General features: G+C 36.6%; 2 protein-coding genes and 1 long non-coding RNA gene across 7 annotated transcripts; all 3 read right to left on the minus strand.

Moving 5' to 3' along the window:
- Positions 1 to 3,009: 3,009 nt before the first annotated feature.
- On the minus strand, positions 3,010 to 4,910 carry LOC133739177 (uncharacterized). 2 transcript variants are annotated; one of them, XM_062166913.1, is made up of 5 exons: positions 4,637 to 4,910; positions 4,467 to 4,554; positions 3,887 to 4,380; positions 3,378 to 3,636; positions 3,010 to 3,265 (listed from the first exon to the last, which is right to left on the minus strand). In XM_062166913.1, the coding sequence occupies exons 1-5, from the start codon at positions 4,640 to 4,642 to the stop codon at positions 3,246 to 3,248; spliced, it is 867 nt and encodes a 288-aa protein (XP_062022897.1). In that variant the 5' UTR covers positions 4,643 to 4,910; the 3' UTR covers positions 3,010 to 3,245. The 2 variants fall into 2 exon arrangements, with proteins under 2 accessions (XP_062022897.1, XP_062022899.1); XM_062166915.1 differs by having other exon boundaries at positions 4,467 to 4,551; positions 4,637 to 4,909.
- A 1,679-nt stretch (positions 4,911 to 6,589) lies between these two features.
- Positions 6,590 to 10,194, minus strand: LOC133735754 (uncharacterized). Of its 4 annotated transcripts, none has more exons than XM_062163196.1 (4): positions 10,016 to 10,194; positions 8,950 to 9,177; positions 7,158 to 8,346; positions 6,590 to 7,059 (listed from the first exon to the last, which is right to left on the minus strand). In XM_062163196.1, the coding sequence occupies exon 3, from the start codon at positions 8,334 to 8,336 to the stop codon at positions 7,176 to 7,178; it is 1,161 nt and encodes a 386-aa protein (XP_062019180.1). In that variant the 5' UTR covers positions 8,337 to 8,346; positions 8,950 to 9,177; positions 10,016 to 10,194; the 3' UTR covers positions 6,590 to 7,059; positions 7,158 to 7,175. The 4 variants fall into 4 exon arrangements, with proteins under 4 accessions (XP_062019180.1, XP_062019179.1, XP_062019177.1 ...); XM_062163195.1 differs by having other exon boundaries at positions 7,158 to 8,358; XM_062163193.1 differs by lacking the exons at positions 8,950 to 9,177; positions 10,016 to 10,194 and having other exon boundaries at positions 6,590 to 7,050; positions 7,158 to 8,943.
- Positions 10,195 to 13,982: 3,788 nt separating this feature from the next.
- Positions 13,983 to 16,442, minus strand: LOC133735725 (uncharacterized). Its single transcript, XR_009859238.1, has 3 exons — positions 15,759 to 16,442; positions 15,128 to 15,204; positions 13,983 to 14,247 (listed from the first exon to the last, which is right to left on the minus strand). It is a non-coding gene; the product is annotated as an uncharacterized LOC133735725 (long non-coding RNA).
- Between the last annotated feature and the right edge of the window lie 6,781 nt (positions 16,443 to 23,223).

Genomic DNA, 23,223 nt, shown 5'->3' on the forward strand with positions numbered 1-23,223 from the left:
GCTTGGCCTCTCACCCTTGAGTTTGAGAGCTCCATGTTCATTCCTGTGCATTGGGATCCTCCCCCTGTAAATTGGTTAAAAGTTAATATTGATGGTTCGTTTCGTAATCCGGAAACGGCAGGCTTTGGGGGTGTTTTTAGAGACCATGAGGGATTGTTTCGGGGTGCCTTTGCACATAAGGTTGAGGTTCTTAGTGCTATTGATGCAGAGGTACTGGCAGTAATAGAGGCCTTGGGAGTTGCTTGGAGAAAGGGTTGGACTCACTTATGGCTAGAAACAGACTCATATCTTGCGGTGCACTACTTCAATAATCCTAAGTTAATTCCATGGGGATTGTTAGTGGTGTGGATCATAATTGTGTGTATTTCTCTTGTCTAATCCATTTCAGAGTTAATTACTCATGTGAAGGCAATATGGTAGCAGATGCGCTTGCTTATTATGGTGCTACTAATGTTGGTGCTAGGTGGTGAGATTCTTTACCTACCTTCATTGCTGGATATTATGGAAAAGATTTATCGTCTGCTCTTTCTTATAGATTTCGTTAATGTCTTGGGTCTCTAGATTTGTTTGGATTGCAGTTACATTTTTTTTTTTAGAAAATAGATAATTTCATTATTTATCCATGGCCAGAAGGCACGTACATCAGATGCTGTCTCATACCAAAAATCTAGATGGCACAAGCCTCCAAGCAAAAGACAGGTGACCCTCACTGTTAACACATACGCTCACTTATTAAGCCTGACAACAAAGAAACCAAATTCTCACTACTAGCCTCTCTTTGAACAGTAAATTCTCATTATTATCATTCATTGTTTTACAATTGAAAATGAACTTTACAATATTAAGAAATTTATTTCTAATATCAAGGTAATTTAAGTTCACATTCTTTTTGAAGGAATAAACCTAAAAATTTATTGAAATAGGGACAATGAGTACAACCGTAAATGATGTTCATCTAGTATTGAAATAAACAATTTTAAATTTGTTTTTACAATTGAAATATAAACTTTACATTTTCGAACCTAATATAAAGAACATTATAACACTTCATCTGTCATCTCGACTAGCACTTTGCAATGTAGTCTTCAAAAATCTCCCAACTACTAGTGCCCTGCATGTTGTGATTCCTTATACAATTGCAAATTACCTTCATAGATCTATTTCAAAGGTAAAACTGTATTAGGATTTACATACATATATCCAAAATATATTATCTAAATTATAGGTATATTAATTGTCAATACTATAGGTTATGGAATAAACAACCTATGATATAGAGTCACACAAATAATTTAAAACTACAAAAACAAACATCTAAATCATATGTATTACATATTAAAGCAATCTAAGTATCTGGTAGTTAAAAACAACGATTCTACTTTGAAGGAATGAAACTAAGTTTTGTACCAGATTCATAAATTGAAATTTCTAATTACTAAACATCCATCCAATTCAAGCTTTACACAAAATCAAGAGGTTAACAAAGATATTATACTAAATAAATCTGATGAATAGGTAATTTGAATTACGAATATGATATATGTACCTATTTGAAAGAAACTCTCTAACCCATAAGAAAATGATGAAATAAACCTCATGAATAGGTCGTTTGAAATCATCATTTGAAATCATATGCAACTTTGTGAAAGGTTTCCACCCAAAGAAAAAATGACAAATGAATTCACTAGCTTCTATATATAGGAAGAAACATACCAAAAATTCATCATTATATGATAATAATGAGATTAATGTAAACACCTAAAATTAAGTACTGATAAAAACCTAAAGTGAAGGTAATACCAACAATAACGTCAATCAAACTCCATAATATTTGCTAGATGATTTTGACTATTAATCCTATTTAATAGGTGAATGAGGAATTTGATAGTGGCAGCTTTAGTAATTCTTAACAACATTGAGTTTTAATATTTATCCTATTTAATAGGTTTTTTTATTTTAAATAAACCTAATTAATTGGTTTGGGTGTATATTAAAACACTCTTATGGATGAGTTTATTCTAAAAGGGGTGTGTGAATTTGGGTGTAGAATCAAATTCCCCTAAAATCTGCCATTTGCAGCTCGGATGTACAGTCTGGCTCAAATGTTCATGATCACTACATCTGTCATTTCATGTCGAAATGATCAAAGTCCTAAATCTTCATAATATGGGTAACAGTAGCTATAAACCAATAAGCTTCAGGTAGATTTCTATCTCAAACCAATAAGCATGCAGGTAAAACCGTAAAACTATATGTAATGTTAAACTATATCTCAAAGTTATTAGAAGGGTTTGAGATAGAAATCTACCTGAAGCTTATTGGTTTATAGCTACTGTTACCCATATTATGAAGATTTAGGACTTTGATCATTTCGACATGAAGATGGTAATGATCGAGTTGTGACGGCTGTGGATTGGCCATAACATCTCTTTCAAAATGGCATGAGAATTAAGGCGGTTGCCATTATTTTATTGGGTTCTATTTCATGAAACAATTCTGTGGTAATTATTAGCATTTGTGTTCTTTGTTCTCTACTGGTTCTTTCTCATTTCTTGTCTTCAAGGAGTCAACGAAAATGTTATGAAATTACAGTCCTGATCACCTGGTCAGCAACTGACCAGGGATCATTTGCTCAATCACCGTCCGATTTCAATCGGACGGTTTACAACTCTCTTCTCCTCTCTCATCACTTAGCTGTGAACCGTCCGATTTCAATCGGACGGTGAGTGAGCAAAAATTCCATGGTCAGCAGCTGACCATTGGAACGGGATCGTATGAAATTAAAAGACCTGAAAATGATATGAGCTGATGTGGCTATGATTTAGCCATTAGATCACTTGGTTTCATAACTTTACGTAACTGCACACCCTCTGCACTGCAGAGGAGCCAGATCCCATATAACTATTCACATGTAATATATCTGCTTTTTCAACTCAAAACAAAGTATGTACCTTAAAACAAATGAAGATAACAGGTAAAGTTTTTCATAATTCCATGAAGACACTCAAATAAGACACCAATTTAAAACTTGCATCACTTAGATGCATGGATTACTTTGGTTAGAATATAAACTGATCTAGGCCAATTTCATTGATAAATCATTTCCTTGATTTTACATTCAAACATCTACCGTCTCAAACTCTCAGAAAATTAAACATCTTCAATCATTATATATAAGGTACAATCATTAAGCATTTGATTGAAGCAACTTTTGAAAACTACACTCTAGGCCTTCCTTCTTCATTTCATAGCTCTAGCACAACAACTGTCCGAAAAAAAATAATCTCAGGGTTAGTTTAAAGGAAGCAGGTCTAGCAAGTTTTTAAAGAAAAAAAGAAGAAGAAGGATATATATAGTGATTAAGAAGTATGACGTACAGTCTGAGTCTGAGGTGATCCAATTCCCATTCTTGGGTTGCCAGTGATCTGAGTCCTGAAGCTTCGTTGAATTCAAAGATTGAATGTTCATAATTTGATCATTCTTCAATGAAGATGCTACTGAAATTGCCGAGTAGGCAGAGGAAGTGGTGGAGCAGCTTTCCAATTCCCATCTAAAGCTGATCTTTGGGGAGTCATTGCTTAACTGATCATCATCTGGTACTGGTTTTAGAGTTCCACGATTGCGAAATTGCAGAACCTGAATGGATACAACACTTTTTAAGCCCAAAATCAAGAAACTAGAAAATAATGTTTCAGATTGGTAAATATATAGCTAGAGGAAGTTTCTCTTGCGAGAGAATATGACATGTTATTTTGTTGTTATATATCAATATTTGTCAAGTATTAATTAGATGAACTTTTTTTTTTAAATTTGTGATCCAGATTCACGGTATGCCAACATAAGATGTCAGATATAAACGTAAATACTATATCTAGAGGTTATATACCTTTCGGCCAATGTATTTTCCACCCTTTCCAGCTGATTTTGCTGCAGCAGCCCATCTTATTAGCTCCTTCATTCTTGATAATGTTTTAGTCTTGTCCCCCTTAATCCTTTCTTTCTTTTCTGATGCTCCACATTGGTCATGGTTTTTGTTAGTAGAGGTTGATAACGTCGAGTCACTTACTGGTAAAACCTTGCTGCCTACATTAGCTGCATCCACCTTGTTACTATTTTCCAAACCTCTAGCAATATCTTCTTTCTTCATCTTCATGGATCGAGTCCAACACTGCTTTTGCTGCCTCCTATTTATGCTATCAAGTCTCCTCAAATGAATAGTACTATGAAAGCAAGCCTGTGCTATATCCTTTCTACAAAGAAAGGCAAATGGCCTGAACTTCTTACGAGCGAGTTTGCTTTCTTCAAATCCTTTTGTTTTTCGATAGACACTAACACCCCCACTCTTAAAGACAATTATGTAGTTCTGTTTAGCTTCTTGATCTGGAATGAAAGAAGTAACAAAAAAGATTAATAAAAAATTATAGTATGATTGGAAAATGGGTTATTGAAAACCAAGTTTCTCTTACCACTAATTTCTTTTTTCTTGTTGGTAGGAGCAGAAGTCTCCTCTCTTGCTTGTCCTTGTGTAACTTTAGAAAGCCATCGAAGAAACTGCTATATTATAAGTCAGAGAACATCAGTTTTGATTGGAATGCAAGAAATGAATTTGTTTGGCTATGAATTTACACTGTTTTACCTGCATGATTAGGCTTGTGTTTAGAGCCTCCCTTATATAATGCTGTGATTGTAAAGAGTGTGAAGCAGATGACTTATTTGGTCAAATGGACAGCACGGAGAGATCTATCTAAGCTGTCTGGATGCTCAAGATTCCTGTCTCGTCTTTGAAACCCTTTGGGAGAAGAAGACAAATGAAAATTTGAAGTGAATCTAAGGAAGATGGGTGAGACAACTAAGCAGTGAGTAGGAAGATTGGTAAGTGATTCTTTGTAACATGGGGAAAATATATAAGGATGACAATGTGGTGCTTATTAAAAAAAGATATGATTTAAGTAAGAACCAAGATGTATTTAGCCCTTGTGGCTTTTCTTTTAGCCATACACTTGTATCCCCCATGGTCCATCAATCCCATATTCCCATTGGTCCCCTTCTAGGATTTACCAGTCCAAGATTTACTAGGGGTTTGAGAAATACTACTTTACCTTTCTATAAAAGTTGGTTTTGGAAATGGTTAAACAAATTTTCAAACAAGCATTATTGCACCAGCAAGAATATTCACTTGTTCAAATGCTTGAGGCTATTAACATAGTGATCTGTGAGCTAGAATATGCTGCACAGAGACTTCCAAGCAGGAGGACATGAATACATTATAAGGGATTATAAATACAGAGTTGTAAGAAACACTGAAATTTGATTAAAAAAATGAAAGAGGTTGGAGGGTGCCATGTTCCCTAACAGACTATAAATGCAGAAATTTATAAAAACTGTTACAAGGGAAGAAAAGGATTATCACTGGTTATTAGATTCCTTACTATTTTTGGCCAGTTGGGTAGAGTTTAGAATGAAATTGAAAATTGAAAATTAAAAACAATGTAGCTGCATTTCCAGGCAATTCTCTCTCCTCCTTCTCCACTCATATACACCTATAAATATTTACACCCTCAGTGTGTCTGTGACTGTGTTTCAGTTAAACTAATATTGAATACACATGTTGGTTGAGCATGTGGAGGAGGAGACATTTCTGGGCTGGTTAAGTGTTAATGCTTTGTGAGCACAAACAAGGACTTATTGTTGCTCTCACATGGGGTTGAGTACAGATCATATGCAGATATGCTCTAGTAAGATGCACACAAACTATATTTTATTTACTCTCGAGTTAAATCTAAACAAGAGGTCTAGTTTGTTGAGCTTATCTCTGTGTCTGTGCTTCTCTGCCCTTTCATATTCACTGGCTTTATTGAGATTATAGAGACTTGGAGAGATTTCATTTATATGTGGCAGCTACTTCATTAGGGAACTCCCACTAATCTTGATTATTAAAGCAAATAAACGCGATTTCTGGTAATCATTTAACATGAAGAATGATGTGTTTCATCGTCCACTTAGCTTTAGATTTTGATAATGTCAGGTGTCACTGACCATGCTACTGCCGGGAAGGAATAAGTTCCTCTCATCAAACCTGTCGCTATTTTCGCATTCATGTGTCGCTGGGGCTCATGGTTGTGGTCTCATCCACGTCCTGTATTTCTCAGTCTGTGAAGCAGAGACGCTAGAGAATGTTTGGCAACAGAACACTACCTATTGATTACCAAACCAAATTGACATGCCAAACCCCAAGTCATACACAGGCTATAACGGTCATTCATGGTGTAGGGGTCATTCATGGTCGATATGCCTTGAATAGATCTCAGCTACGTAGCATAATAAATTAGTTGCTGTCAGTTTTGGCGTATACAAATGTATTGCATAGAGTAAGAAATAAATGAAGGTATTGCAGCAACTGCCTTTGAATAAGTCTGCAATTCAGCACTACCCAATTCCACCAAAAAGAAAAACAGTACTTTAACAACAACCAAAATCCCAGAGAATGATGCCTTCTAGTAGATACTGTTCAACAGAGAGCGATGATGCTCTGCTTGTCATATCCTCAGATGACATTGTTTTTGCTTAAACAAATATACAGACAGAGGGGGAATAGGAACACAGGCAATAACAATAAGGAAACTTTTTTACACAATACTTCAAATGCAAATTATTGCTACATTCAATGATCTTTACATTCTGAAACAAGCAAATCAAATCCCTAATAGACTATATATTATAAACATAAAAGATGAAATAATAATCAACCACTTAACAATGACCTTCAAGTCCAGCATAGTCAGCACACAGCATCAATCTCCATGTGAAACTGAAACAATCATAGCTCGACTTGGTTGATCACCTACTTGAAAGAGAACAACTGAGCTGTGTAGAGAACATGAACTGAATCCCCCGCAGAATGAAGAGAGCATGCACTTGATAGACCCATACACTTGCATTACCATTGTCCATACAATCATTTATGATTATATCAACACTCATGCAAAACCCGAGCTGATGGGGTTTTCAAACCGTAGATCCAAGGAGCAGGTCTTGTCTGAAAGGCAGCTTCTGCGGTTGCTAAAACAATGTGAAGACATTCATTAGGTCAGCCAAAACCTATCTGATACAGAATTCCAGTAGATATCAAGTTTCTGTCAAGAAACAGGAAATTTTACCAGATTGCACGGCATATCTCATGGTCGATCTTCATCTGACCTAGATCTTGTCAAACGCCGGCGCCTTCTGGGAATTGGAGATACATCTCTGTCATTCAGCATGAGAATATTGTCCTCCTCCTCATCATCCTCATCATCTTCATCATCATCCTGAAGACCCAACAGATTCTCACCCCAAAGTAACCGGCGTTCGGATAAAGCTCCCGCTGACCGCCGATGTCTAGTCCAAGCCCTTGCCCTTGCCCTCGGTTCCCCAGCACGATCAACTGAACCAATCATCTGAAACAAAAACATGGTAGTCCACCAAGGGCCATTAGCTTCACCAGTACCACTTTCCCCTCCACCCCCTAGCCTATCTCCATTTTCAATAACATAATCCCCAACCACAACAGCTCCTGGCATGGCTGAATGAATGGCACTAACTACATCACCAAATTCTCTCTGGTGCTCAAGGTGTCTCCAGGCTCGCTCTCTAGATGGGTCAACGTCTGAGGGTCGAGTAGTGGGATGAACTCTCCTAGCATGCCGACGCAACTCCTGGTAGTTACCAGAAAAGGAGCATCCTTCACGAGAACAACTTCGCTTCTTCAGATTAAGATACTTTCTGCAATCTTCCACAACCTCCCAGCCAAGGATGTCTCCTCGACACAAAGGACATTTCAAGCTCAAGTTTGACTCTGAGGAATTCTCCACATCCAACTCACTATGCTCAACCCTTTCCTGAACTGACTCGGAATCAGCCAATCCCAAAAGTTCTTCTGGCAGAAGTGGCATATTTAGATCTTGAATAACATGTTCCTGTGGCTGTCCAGGTGAATTGGCAGATATTACAGCATTGCTTTCAATCAAGTTAGGACTTTCATTAGCTTCATTCAAATCTGTTCCCGATGCCATATCAGAATTATTATGAGAGCCATGATGGTTTGTAGGTAAAGAACTGACTAAAGTTGGACTCTTTGTATTATTTTCCCTCAACTTTTTAAAACGGTCCAGGCAATTTGAATGCCTGTAACTCGTATCACAAATGTAAGATCTGCAACCCTTGTCATGCGAGCTGCAAAGGAGGAGAACTGCATTATGTGGATGGTCCATGCAGATAGGGCATGAAACAGCATCCAGTTCTTTGTAAAGAGCACGAATATCTGAACCAGTATCTATTCTTCGTTTCACACCAGCCATCTTGCATAAACTGTTTAATTTACTGTGGAATTTATTAGGACAAGGACACAAGTACCAATCAATAGGGAGGGCGATTGCAGAAAACAACTTATTTTTCATATCACATAAAACAGTGGAAGCATGTATATTGAATGTATACATCCCTTTGGGTCACCAAACACATAAATATAGTGCAAAAACGTTCTATATTGCAAAATAGTCAATCATATCATCTCTTCCTCCCCCTCCATTTTACATGAAAACATGTTTGAATCACTATTTAAAAATTCTGATCCAGTACCAATTCAATTTAAAAAGTAGGAAAACAAACGCCTACTAAACTCTAGACAGCTAACAACAAAAAAATAAAATTCAACCGCACTAGCAGTATCCAAAAAAACTGAGCAAAATCAAGTCCTTAAAAAGAACAATACGCTGCCAAGACCGGTTTATCGAGTTCCTACTGCTTAATCCCCAACTGTGCAAATCAGAATAATAACTCTAACCACATTTTAATGCTAACATGACACATGTACATTTACCCAGACATATGTCACAGTAAAGGCTCCAAAATGAAAAGCTTTAAAAATATATGTAAGGAAAGAGAGAATCATTCAACTAAATGTACACTTACCAAAAGGAAAAGGTCTAAATAAATTCCCTACTGAGGCTTCTGAATCTCTAGTTGCATTAGCAACTGATAATACTGAATCTTTAAACCACAATGCACTCTTATAAAAGCTCCAAAATGTGAAACTAATGCAGCAATTGGACAGCAAGGTAGAACTTGAAGGAATAGAATTCTTGATTAAATAATTAACTGGCAACTACTCATGTCAAGGTCCCCAATGAGTCTTGAGACCTGCAGTCGTACCACAAAACAGAAGTCATGTCATGCATACAGCACCTTAGTCCAATAGTTAAATTATTCATTCATAGATACAAGTATTCATAGGAACTGCATGTGCTATACATGCATCGTATCAGATTTAACTTTGAACTGATATTACAAAGAAATTCCAAAGAGCATAAAAAGAGCTGTTGAGAAAATAAAGGCTGAAAATTATGTTCCAATTACCCAACATTTTAATATTTTATATGATCCAAGACATAACAACACAAAGCCCTTCTACTCGAAAGCATCCTAATAAAGGATACATGCATACAGATATGATCTAGTTCACAGCACCAATAAGTAACAACTCCACACCATTTGTAGCAATAACAGGTTATAGACAAGCATCAAATCAATTGAGGCTTGAACTGAATTTCAAAGAAATAATCGAGATCATGAAATCCCAGATATAGATTTTCAAACCTCAGCCAACAAATCATAAACATTTACAATGATCTAACCATACATTCTATCTACTCAAAAGCAGTATAACAACAGAGTCCGATCATGATCGTTTCAAATGGAAACCCAAACAGACAGCCCGAGACAAATTTCCGATACCTAGTCCTCTCAAATACTGCAAATCGCAATGAAATTAAGCAAATTTACAAAGACATTGAGCATTATTAACAGGTTTTGATCAACATGGCCGATCCCAATTTTACAAATTACGAATCTTTACCCGATCACAATGATTTATAAACCCAAAGATAAACCCCCAAAATCAATCCAAACCCTAACCCTAACTCCAGCCCTATTTCAAATTTTAAGACGAAAGATATCGAATTGAGGGAAGAAAAATTACATAAGCAAGCAGCCAATTGAGCAGGGATCGAACCGAACCGAATCGAATCCAGCAAAGGAATCAGATCAGCAGGGATCGAATTTCTGGGGATTGAAGCGGAGGATTTGAGGATGAAGTCGTCCTTAGAGTTTTGTGGATTTGGGAAACTGGGGATTTGTGGGAGGAGAGGATGCGTTTTGTGAGGGGCGTTTGGTATTTATAAGGCGCTTTGGAGGGTAGTAAACCATCGGCTCTTGAAAACCGCCTTTGATTAGAGCGGTCGAGACTGGCTCTTGCCTCTTGATGACACGTGGCTTGAATCAGGTGGGTGTGGGACCCTCCCCCCGGGGAGGTCAATCCTTTGCAGGGTACGTTTGTGTTTTTGATTTGCAATTTCGTATCCCACCTAGAATGCAATGCTTAGTCGAGTCGGGTCGGGTCGGGTCGGCTCACAATTGAGTTTGTTATAATTTTTTGGGTTATTATCACAAATGGTACATGAACTTATCATCTATTTTATCGATGGTACCTGAACTTCAATTTTGATCACAACCAGTACCCGAACTTTTCAATTTCATTTTAAATGGTACCTAAAGCGACATTCGGTCACTATTCCGGCAAAAAAAAAAAATAAGTTCAAGGAAAATCTATTACCAAAAAGATCATCACTATGATCGCAGCCCTCGAAATCACCAAAGATCATTACTATGATCGCCTCACATGCCGTTTTTAGTCGAAATAGTGACCGAAGGTGGCTCTAGGTACCATTACAAAAGAATCCGAATAGTTCAGGTACTGGTTGTGACAAAAAATAAAATTCAAGTACCATCGATAAGATTGAGGTATAGTTCAGGTACCATTTGTGATTTTTACCCTAATTTTTTTAAAAAAAAAATTTTTCGATAAACAAAAGGAAGTACAAAATGAAACCTCTATAACATGATCCCACACTTAAGCGTACTATCTAAAAGAAAAGGCCTAGCTAGTAGGGAGAGGAAGAGCACGGAGCCAACTCTGGGCTTGGGAACAATGTCCAGTCTTGGCTATAGCATCAGCCAAGAAGTTTGCTTCTCGTTTAGTATGTCGGAATGAGGACACTTGAGTTAGTCTAGCAAGAGCTTTTAATATCTTATAGCACATGTTTAATTCTGCAAGGTGGAGGATCTGATGCTGTCTAGAAGCAACTTAAAATCACATTCAACTTCAATATTTTTAAACCCATGAAGGCAGGCTGCTTGTAAACCTGCTCGTAATGCTAAAACTTCTGGCATCAGCACATCCTCAGGGCCAACCTTATTTACTGGCTACTAAGAGAGGCTCACCATTTGAATCTCGAAAAACAATCCTGCAGGTGCACTTGAATTCAAGATAACTGAACCATCAAAATTTATTTTTAAACTACCAGGCTTTGTAGGAATCCATTTAATAACAAGTTGTGAGGGTCTTTTTGGTGGATTAGTATGAAGAGACTTAAAATTGCTCCAAGTTCTGGCAGCAGCATGCACCACCTTTGAAAGGACAAAGACTAAGGGCACGTTTACTTACTTGGAATGGGAGAGAATGATTACGGGGTAAAAATATTCCTACGTTTACTAACATATAAAGGAATCGGAGTGATTCCGGGTAAAAGAATTTTTGCGTTTACTAACACATGAATGAATCGGAATGGGTGTAGGTCCCACCTCTTTATCAGGAATCGATTCCTGAATACTCAGGAATTTGATTACGAAGGGGGGAGATGGGTTTAGGAATCAATCCTCCGGAATCAATACCGTACCGATTCCTTTCTTCTCCCATTCCACTTGTCTCCGATTCATGATTATTTTTCATTCCAAGTAAGTAAACGTGCCATAAGTTTTTGAAGATCATATCATTCCTGGCTTTCCACAATGAATAAGCAGTAACAAGAGATATAATTTGTTGGTCAAAATAGTGTTTCCACAACTATGGATTTTAAGTTTGTTTAAGGTATATTAATGTATTGGGAATAAATCTCATTCTAAACTTTATATGTTCAAGTAATATTAGAATTGTTGTATACAAACAAAGGAAAGAAATTCATGATGAAAGCTCTCTTCCAACCTAGCTCTCTCTCCCTGCAGGTTTCTGACCATCGATTTTCGAGTTTAACGACTCTACACCTTCTCTCTTGCTTGTCCCTAAAGTAGTGGCCCATTCCTAGTTTTTTAAGGAAAATGTCCATTTACCCAATTTGAGTTACACTAACCCCACTTACCTAATAAATTACATATTTTTTGCCCTCATACCCTTTTTTCTTATTGCTTTTTGTTTATTTTTGGGACAATTTTTTCCTCTCTCTCTAGAGAGAGAGAGAGAGAGAGGTTATCGGAGACTTCACTGGACTCCGTTCACCGGCCGCCTGAATCCCGTCACCGGCAGTGGGAGTCAGGGGACTGGCGATTGGAGTTCGGTTTTATTGCTCCCAAATAATACCCAATAAACTTTTATTGCCCCTCAATAAAAAATATATTGGTTTTATTAGGTGGTAATAAAAGTCTCCGGTGACCTCCGAATCTGTGACCAGAGTCCTGCATCCGGTTTTATTGGCCCCCAATAAAACTCAATAAACTTTTATCCTCCTTCCCCCCCCCCCCCCCCCCCCCAAAAAAAATATTAGGTTTTATTGAGAGGTAATAAAAGTCTCAGGCGATTTCTTCGGTGACCTATAAGATCTCCGACGACCTGTGACCAGTGATCGGAGTTTCGCGTCCTATTTTATTGCCCCGCAATAATACTCAATAAACTTTTATTGCCTCCAATAAAAATTTATTGAGGGTAATAAAAGTCTTCGGCGATCACTCCAGTGAACTATAAGATTTTCGACGATCTCTTTGATGATCTTCGGTGACTAGAACCCCGCGTCCGGTTTTATTGCCCCCCAATAATAAAAATTATTGGATTTTATTGGGGGTAATCAAAGTCTCCGGTGACCTCTCTTGTGACTTATAAGATCTCTGACAACCTCTTTGGAAACCTCCGACGACCGGTGACAGGTGATCGGAGTCCTGCGACCGATGATCAGAGTCCCGTGTCCAGTTTTATTGCCACCCAATAAACTTGCATTGCCCCCCCCCCCCCCAATAAAAAATTATTGGATTTTATTGGAGGTAATAAAAGTCTCCGACGATCTCTCCGGTGACCTATAAGATCTCCAACGATCTCTCCGGTGACCTATAAGATCTCCAACGATCTTTTTGAGGACATCCGGTGACCAGAGTCCTGCGTCCGGTTTAATTGCCCCTAATAATATTTAATAAAATTTTGTTGCCCCCCAATAAAACTCAATATACTTTTATTGCTCCCTAATAAAAATTATTTGTTTTACTGGGGGATAATAAAAGTCTCTGGTGATCTATAAGATCTTCGATGACCTCTTTGGAGACCTTCGGCCGGTGACCGGAGTCCAAAGAAGTCTCAAATGACTTTTTAATTATTTGAAGGTCAAACTTGTCTTTTACCTTTAAATGGGGTAAGTGGGCACACTAATCCTTTATAGTGGAGTAAATGGGCATTTGTTAGGCCGAATTTGGGAATTTGGTCAAGAGCCCAATTTTTTTTCCTTCTTGTGGGGGATGGCGCAATTGCAGTCGTTTGCCCTATCAGGCCCGAGGTTGATGGCGATCTTCATCGTCATGGTGAATCTCGGGCTGTCATTGGATTACTGCAAGGTTTGGATCTGCTGAGCGGTTGCGGTAGATGACTAGGTTGTGGTAGCGGCTTTGCTGCTATCGATTGAGGTTCTGTGCAAGCTAAGGTTTCTCAAGGTTGGGGATTTTGGTCTCAAGTTGGAATTTGGGCCTTCCTAGTGTGGGCTTGGGTCTCCTTAGTTTTTTGGGTTTTCTTTTTTGTTTTAGTTTTCGGCCTGCTTCCTTTTTTACAAAAAAAAATGCTAGGTCTTTCCCCCCCCCCCCCCCCCCTTTTTTTTTTTCTTTGAAATAAGGGCTGGTGCGACCGTTCTCAACCTTGATTGATAAGGAAAATAGGGCTTTGTTAATTCTTTTTGTCACGCCCCGGATTTTGAATGATAAATTCAAATCCGAAACCTGAATAATTACAATTACAAAATCCAAATCTCGAAACTTCGAGTTCATTATTACAATTCACTCTCACAATATATTATAAAGCTCAAATGAGCATAACACACCTCACAACTTACAATTGTTGTAAAACTCTAACAATTGCTCTAACCGCGCGATCACCGTCCTGGTTCTCCTGTCCTGTAGGATTACCCGCTACACAATTTGAATAGTGTACCGGGAGTTGCAACAACACAAAACCCGGTAAGCTTTTTACAGCCAGTATGAGTAAACAAGAAAGAACTGTTGATTTATTAGATTTCAAGACTACCACAAACCCACGTTACTTTCTCACTCTCATATATATATATAGACACTTATGAGTTACTCTCAATTTAGCTCATAAGATCACTCACTCTCATATATATATGTAGACACTTATGAGTTACTCTCAATTTAGCTCATAAGATCACTCACTCTCATATATATATATAGACACTTATGAGTTACTCTCAAATTCGCTCATAAGATTTCCCAACATTTGGTAGACAGACTCATATATATATATAGACCCTTATGAGTTACTCTCAATTTCCCTCATAAGGTTACCATATATATATTGACACTTATGAGTTACTCTCAATTTCACTCATAAGGTCACTCCACATTTGGCAGACAGACTAGAGCTCTAACTGAACGTAACCACTCGTCCGGCCACAGACGTGATTACGATTTAATACTATTAATAACCACCAGCCCGGTACGAGAGCGTGATTCACTAATAGATGCCATGGTCACCTCGTGACCTAGTGATCTCCACAGATCACAACAATTTATTGTTCCTCAACAATAAAACTCAACACCTCTCACAATATATTGTTTCTCAACAATAAACTCAATACCTCTCACAATATATTGTTTCTCAACAATAACTCAACACAACTCCAACAATACATATTATTTCACGTAAGTAATATATATATAGACATTCACACAGGAATGCCTATTAATACCAACTATAGTTCATATGATTGCAATAAAATAACGTAATTAAATGTATTGGGTTCGTAATATGAACCACGTGAGGTTTACTCACCTCGATAATCCCGCTGCGTCTTCAATTCAGCTCAAAATACGATCCACAATCGTCCACCAACTCAAACCGTCAATCACCTAATCAAATGTGACTTGAATTTAGCTAACAATTCCAAAACATACTTAAACGACAATCCAACGGTCGGATTCTAACTTATATAAAAATCCGACGGACGGATTCTCACGAATCGCCTCCCGAATCACTGTTTTGCAATTATACGAAGATCCAACGGTCGGATCTTCGCCCATGACCACACAAGGTCATTGGGACAGTCATACGATCAACATATCAAAACTACAAGTCCATCAGACGGTCCGATCTTCACAGATCATTAATCGAACAATCGAAATCGTTCGAAATCGTAAAATTCATAACTAAATCATACGATATCCGAAAATTGCGTATAATATATCGAAATGATCGTATTGAAATATAGAATCTAAAAATGCACAGAAACTATATTTTTGACCCCCGGAGTTGGCCGGAAAGGGCCGCCGGAGTTAGTGGCAGAGCCGCCGCCGACCACCGCCAATGGTGTCGGGGCCGGGCTGCTCCTCTTCATCTCATCAAGCCCAACCACTTTCCTAACTAGCATGAAGTCTAAAAATGACCGGAAGTGGTCGAAAATTACCTCAAGAAGAAAGAGGCCGAAATCGCCCAAAATCGCTTAAATCTGAAATTCGTCTTCCTCGGGTTGAATCGAGATGTGAAACTTGGTGAGTTTATAGAGCATGGCAAGGCGAACAAAGCCCAGTTGGTCTCCCCTCCTACCTTTGCCGGAGTTGGCTGGAATTTGAAGAAATGCATGAAAAATGGTCTGACCTTCTTTGCTTCGATTCGTTGTCTATGGTGAATGATAGGATGCAAGACATATATGAATGGAAAGCTGGTTTCAAGGCGAAGAGATTGATATCAATTTCATGGCCATAGGTGGCCGGATGAAGTCGTGGTGACGCCGTGAAGCCAAGGCAGCGAGGAGGAGAAAAATCTGGAAATTTTCGGGTTTCCTTATTGGGAAATCTGATTTTTTGTATTTATAGAAAATTCTCAATTTTCAAATATTCATAACTTATTCATACGAACTCCAAATATTGCGTTCCACATGTCCACGAACTCGTATCGACGAGCTCTACAACTTTCATGAAGGAAGTTTTCCCAAATTTTGAACGTATAAAAAGTCAACTTTGTTGACCCCCTAAAAACGTTCGTTTTCGAAAATAAAATCGTTCGAACTAATTCCACAACTTCTCCAAGCTTCGTACTCGCTCCTACTATCGTGAAATCATTTCTAAAAATCCACGGAATTTAATTTGGATTTTCCGGGGTATTACACTTTTTTCCTCTTCAGAGTCCTACATTTCCTTGTTTTGGGCTTAACTAAAAAATGTGCGTGTGATGGGGGTGTGATGAGTAGTATGTTTCTGTGTGGGGTGTGTTAGAATAGTGTGCTCTAAGTAATGGCTTCTTCTATCGGCCTTTTGGGCAAGTCGTTATTGTACTGTTTGCTGAGATTCATAAATAGAACACCTTCTCAACTAAAAAAACAAAGTATATTAATTTATCGATATATCAAGTAGATAAGTTCAATATAGAATTAGACTAACTCTATGTATAATCTCGAATTAATCTACAACTATAAGAAGTTGGTCTATTGTGATTTAGCGATACAATTGGTCTACATTTAAAATATTGATATTTTTTTAAGAACCATTACGACCTTGTTCTAATTGAACTGCTTAGGTTGAATTAATCAAAGAGTAGTCTATGGTTAAAGCAGCTCTCAAGCTCTAAGGTTAAGATTAGCATGAGCATGACAATTATTTCTTCCATCAAATTAATGGTAGCTCGAATGACATTCTCTTTCACTATTATGGTTGACGATGAGGTACCTAATCTCCATTTTAGTACTATAACAGGCTATTGTATTATTATTTTTATTTTTAATTTTTGATAGTGTAGGCTTCTTATCTAGAAACGGTTTGAATTCACATCATTGCCACATCTTTTCTCAAACATCTAGGATCTTGAAGTGTCAGTCTCAATGAAAATAATAGGTGACCCATTGTTATTTCATTTTCCAACAAGGAAAACAAGTCCTTAAGGACGATTCATGGTCTTTCCATCGTTTGCCTAGGAGATTGGTGTATCTAACATCTTAGAGGTTCCCCATAGCCTTATGGATAAAAAATCGTAGGTTTCCTACATTTGCTTGGAAAACTATAGAGGTGTTCCATCATTCAAACCAAGTTGGACAAGTTAAGTAACATATGCATTTGAAAATGTTGTAAACAACTCTCACTACTACAACAAACTCGATAAAAAAAAAATCAAAATAACCACCAATTTTCATAAAGAAATCATGATATAGACTTTCATAAACTACTCTTTGCTAAAGGTTAAAACAAAAAAAAAAAACAAAAAAAAAAAAAATTCAAAATGTCCATCACAGATAGTCCGTTAAAAAGCTTTAGAATGGCGTAATAAGATTATGTAGCCATACGGATGACCTTGAGCACCATAGTGCAATTAATTCAACTTGCTGTGCCATACACCATCGAGATCACTGTCGCACCACCACTCTTCCAGTAGAAGTTTCCACAACTTGCAAAATTGATCTAGTAGATATGAAATCAATCGCAAACTGGATAGCTGCTGCTATATGGCTAGTTCTCGATTGAAGAAATAGAAACACCTTCTCACATAACATATTCAAAGCAAATAGAATATCCATTCTATTAATAAGCTAATCTTCTAGAGCTTTCGTAGACCATCAAATGTTGGACGTCATTAGAAGGAAGTGTCAACTAGACTATGTTAAATCTTTTACCTTAACTGGCAGAGATTGCCAGTGCCACTAGGGAATGATATTGAAGCCTTAGCAGTGAGCAGCAAGGAGTTTCTTTATCTTTTTCTCTCGTTTGCATTACTCAACGACAATGTTCTAAAATCATTAGGCTCTAGGTGAGCGGTGAGGGGCCTAGTGCATAGGAGATTAGGCGGGTGCTCTGGCAGATGTTTATTTTAATTTAGTTTTATTACACAACATATTATTGAAGTGCAATTAAAATAAGAAACTATACTTAGTAGTATAATTGATTGAAAATATAGTAAAAAGTTGAGCATATTATGAGTACTTACAAATAAAAAGTCATTTTCAAGTATGTGGCAAACAAAATTGATATTTTGAATATTATTTTAAACGCGACATGCTTATGCCTAGGCGGACTCTTAGATGAATTTTTAGAACACTGCTCAATGATTATCAATCAATTACTTTAAATTCTCTTTTATATAAATATATAATAAATACTTTTCTTAATTTATAGATCATCATCATGTATTACTTTGTTTAGGGAGTTGAAATTTAAACTCCTTATGATATTTTATGCTTTATGTATATGAACGTAATGAACTACTTTTTCGTTTCTTTAATTTGTTTACAATTTTTTATGTATTAACTATTTTTGATGAATTTTTAATGACAAAAATATCTTCTTTTATTAAAGATGTTTTAGATAACTTATGGTGTAAATGCATAATCGATTCTATATTAAAGGTAAGCAAAAACTTCTTACCAAATCTATAATAAAGGTAGCTGCGAATTGAAGATGTCATGTTAGTAAGACCTAAAAATGATCAAAGAAGGGAGAAGCCACAAAAAAAATACTAATGTGAAAGAAAAAGCTAGAAATAAACAGAGAAATGAGAAGTATGTGTTGGAAATAGGATATGCATGGAACAAGAAGAGGGAAAAAACGATGATTCGGTAGAAAAAAGGAGGAAGAAGAAGAAGAAGAAGACAATGTGTGATAGGCAAGATCAAGGAAGAATAATATCGTAATATATATAGATTCATCTTTTGAATTCAATCAAGAAAATAATAATATAAATTAAAGTCAACACATTAAATTCGCTAATTTTACATTAACAAGATTGCAATAATTTAGGATTCCCATTAATATATTGGCTTTTACTGTTTATTGTGCAAAATATATTAAATAAGGGTATGTTCGGAATGCAAAATTTAGGTGTTGAGTCAGCAAGATAAAAAAGGAAATAAATCCAATGTGGCAGCTGAGTCATAGGACCGCGATTAATAAAAAAATTCATCCGGACTGCATCTAATATGGGCTGTGAGTTTTGGACTTAGATCTAATTAACTCTATGATATTTTATGCTTTATGTATATGAACGTAATGAACTACTTTTTCGTTTCTTTTGTTTACAATTTTTTATGTATTAACTATTTTTGATGAATTTTTAATGACAAAAATATCTTCTTTTATTAAAGATGTTTTAGATAACTTATGGTGTAAATGCATAAGTATATCGTCGCATTCCGAGCCACCATAGCAGACAACTTTCTTCTGACCATCCCAACAATGGAGAAGACGGTGAAGAAAACGTGGAGGCGAATGAAGAAGTTTTTGGGCTTGTCAAGAGGAGATTTCAACACATCAAAGTGGGAAACTGCTTTCTACTGCATTGGAGAAAGTAGTGGCTCGAACGGAGTTTCTGAAGTAACCGAGAGAGGAATATATGGAGTAGTTGAGAATTTCCCTCCGGAAAGGTCAATCACAAGAAGAGTGTGCTCTTATGCGGGCCGAGTACTTGATCAAAGAAAAGGGGGTTGCTGATGCAAATGAGATCATAAGGGCTTGTTGTGAGAGCATATTTAACAGGCTTTATAGAATCCGATGGCAAAGAAAATGTCCCGAGGATCTTAGAGGGGAGTTTCAAAGCTTGAGCTTCGCTGCCTCAAGATGTTTGGATATTCCAGAGCTAAAGACTCCAGAAAATTTTTGAGAAAGAATTTGGGAGAAACTTTGTGGCTGCAAGTAAGGATCTCCGAGGAGTACGTAAAGAGCTGTTTGGGATGGTATCTACTAAAACACCCGACCTTGAAAATAAGTTAGCGTTATTGAATGAAAAAGCAAAGGAGAATAATATTGATTGGAAGTACTCCAAAGAAGGTTGAAGATCAATATTTTTTGCCACACATTACTCCAAGTCATTCTGGTCACGCTGCCCACGCTCTAACACAAGGGAAGTGAGTGAATGAACAAGGCTTTCTATTTCCAAAAGTCGATGACGAACAAAGGTAGAAAAACCATCTGACAGGCACTAGCTATCAAACAATTGTAGAGTCAACCTTGGTTAGATACTAGTCTTAAGGCTGGAACTGAATCACTCCTTTGAAGGTTGCAACTTATTACAAGTATAAAGATGATATTTTTGTATTCTTTACATTTCGATAGCAACTTATTACTCCTTTTCTACATAAAGCCACCAAAATGTAAGAAATATTAACGTTTACAAAAATGCCACTGGACTTTATCTTTTATTATTTACGAAAATATTATTGCAACCAAAAAACTAATATTATTAATTGAAAAGGTACTACCAACGAGCAAAAATCTATTATCAATGAGTAAAAAAGTTACTGTTAATGAACTGAAAATCTTCTCTCGTTCTTCAAAGAAATTACTGTTAGTTAGTTGACAATAGTTATCGAAAAAAAATAGTGACTTTTCTAATGAATGACAATAACTTTTCTGAAAATTAACAATAGCTTTTCGGTGCGTTGATAAGAGCTTTTTGGCAATTCGACAGTGGTTTTTTTGTTTGTCTTAAGTATTATTTTTGTTCGTTGGAAGTATTCTTTTTTTGGTCTGAAGTATTCTTTTTGTTCATCTGGAGTTACAGCTAGCCGGATTTACAAAACAAAGAGATTCTATTATAATAGCAATCACGACGGTGAAGAAAAGTTATAGAAAAGTGTACAATGGAGAAGACGGTGAAGAAAACTTGGAGGCGACTGAAGAAGTTTTTGGGTTTGAGTATATTTCAACAATCAAAGTGGTAAGTAAAGATTGATGTTGTGTTCTAGCTTTTTCCTTTTCAATTCTATTGGTCCAGTAATAATGGAATAATTAGCTCTGTCTATGCTTTGATTAATTTGGTTTTGATTGCTCTCGGGTAGAATTTTATCATTTAATGGCATAGTCGTATTTTTTCGTCTACTTTGGTTGACAAGTGTTTTTTTTTTTTTTTGTTCGTATAGAAACAAACGTAGAATATGGTCGTCAACAATTGTTGTTTAAAACATCCATCCAAATGCCTAATACCATTTGGTGGCGTAAGTCTCTCTCTTTTTTTTTTTTTAATAAGCTTTGAACTTTAATCAATCATAGATGTTTCAAGCTCATCACAGTACTAGTCTACAAAGCCCTTTAAAACATAACAGTTCGTGTTCAAAATATTTGCTGTAAAATCTACTCAATTTTATTAGTGGTGTACACTACTCAAAATCATCATGTAAATGGATTGTTTAGTACTGCTAATGTTACTCCTTAATACCATTTAATTTCAACTCGAGACTCTCATAACATTACACAAAATATATATGCTAATAGAAAATTAATGATATTTTTCTTTTGTATATATAGGCTAAGTATTTGATCAAAGAAAAAGGTGCTTAAGATGCAAACAAAATCTTAAGATATTGTGAGAGCATAATTAACAAGTTTTCTATAATTCAAAGACAAAGGTGCATGATATTATCATATATGTAATTTTTCTATTGCATTTCATAGTTATAACTTAATAGAGATATTTCTATCTGACTATACTCCAATTTGTTATTAGGAAATGTCCCGATGATAGCTTGAGTTTCGTTGTCTCAAGATATTTGGACATGCATAATTAACAAGTTTTTAGAATTCAAAGGCAAAGGTGCATGATATAATCATATATATAATTTTTCTATTGCCTATTTCTACCAAACTATACTCCAATTTGTTATTAAGAAATGTCTTAAGAATCTTGTAACAAAGTTTCAAAGCTTGAGCTTTGCTGCCTCAAGATGTTTGGGATATACCAGAGTTAGACACTCAAAAAAAGTTTTGAGAATGAATTTGGGAGAGACTTCTATCTAAGTATACTCCAATTTGTTATTAGGAAATATCTCTATAATCTTAGAACAAAGTTTCAAAGCAAGTTTCGCTGACTTAAGATGTTTGGATACACCAGAGTCGGAGACTCTCAAAAAAAATGTTGAAAATGAATTTGGGAGATATTTCTATCTAATTATACTCCAATTTGTTATTAGAAAAACTCCCGATGATCTTAGAACAGAGTTTTAAAGCTTAAGCTTCATTGCCTCGAGATATTTGGATATGACATAGTTGGAGACTCTAAAAAAAAGTGTTCAGAATGAATTTGGAAGAGATTTCTATCCAACTATACTCAAATTTGTTATTAAAAAATCTCCCGAGGATCTTAGAACGAAGTTTCAAAACCTAAGCTTCGCTGCCTCAAGATATTTAGATATACCAGAGTTGAAGACTCTCAAAAAAGTTTTGAGAATGAATCTTAAAACGGAGTTTCAAAGCTTAAGTTTCGCTGCCTCAAGATGTTTGGATATACTAAAGTTGGAGATTCTCAAAAAAAAGTTTTGAGAATGAATTTAGGAGAGACTTCTATCTAACACTCTAATTTGTTATTAGAAAATCTCTTGAGAATTTTAGAACGGAGTTTCAAAACTTACATTTTGCTGCCACTACCACACACCCACCCATGTGGTGTATCCCAGCACTGCCAGACTAATCACCGCACCGCAGACTAATCACCGCACCGCAGACGCACGAACCTTAGGTGTTTTAACTAACCCAGGCCCCTCAAATCTGCTGGCCACGGGGTGGAGCTGGGAATCGAACGCTAGACCTGGGGGTTCCAGACTAGGCCGCTCGTCCACCACACCACACCACGTGGTTATGAAGAGATAAACATGATTCTAATTTATTAGGAGAACAAGTTCTAGTTACGTTGACTAGGATTTGGTTGTATTGTTGAAATATGATAACTACATTGGAGGAAGTTATGGCTCAGACAAAGGCTATGAAGCAATTGAGAGAGGAAACGATAAAACAGTTGAGAAAAGAAATTGTATGTTCCCTCCAGAATGGTCAATCACAAGAAGAGAGTGCTCTTCTCCGGATACTAATCGATTAAATTTTTCAAAAAGTTCTCATATTTATGCCTTTTTAGTTTATCATGTCAATTCTGTTCAAATTTACAGTGCTCATTCCTGTTAA

The sequence above is a fragment of the Rosa rugosa genome, chromosome 3, assembly GCF_958449725.1.
Source record: "Rosa rugosa chromosome 3, drRosRugo1.1, whole genome shotgun sequence".
NCBI classification, from domain to species: domain Eukaryota; kingdom Viridiplantae; phylum Streptophyta; class Magnoliopsida; order Rosales; family Rosaceae; genus Rosa; species Rosa rugosa.

Excerpts from the sequence above, each read along its gene's own strand:
- LOC133739177 (XM_062166913.1), bottom strand. Across the intron at positions 4,381-4,466 it reads CAAGAAAAAAGAAATTAGTG|ATCAAGAAGCTAAACAGAAC; the intron begins GTAAGAGAAACT and ends CTTTCATTCCAG. Across the intron at positions 3,637-3,886 it reads GAAAATACATTGGCCGAAAG|GTTCTGCAATTTCGCAATCG; the intron begins GTATATAACCTC and ends GTATCCATTCAG.
- LOC133735754 (XM_062163193.1), bottom strand. The coding sequence starts at position 8,477 with ATGTATACATTCAATATACATGCTTCCACTGTTTTATGTGATATGAAA.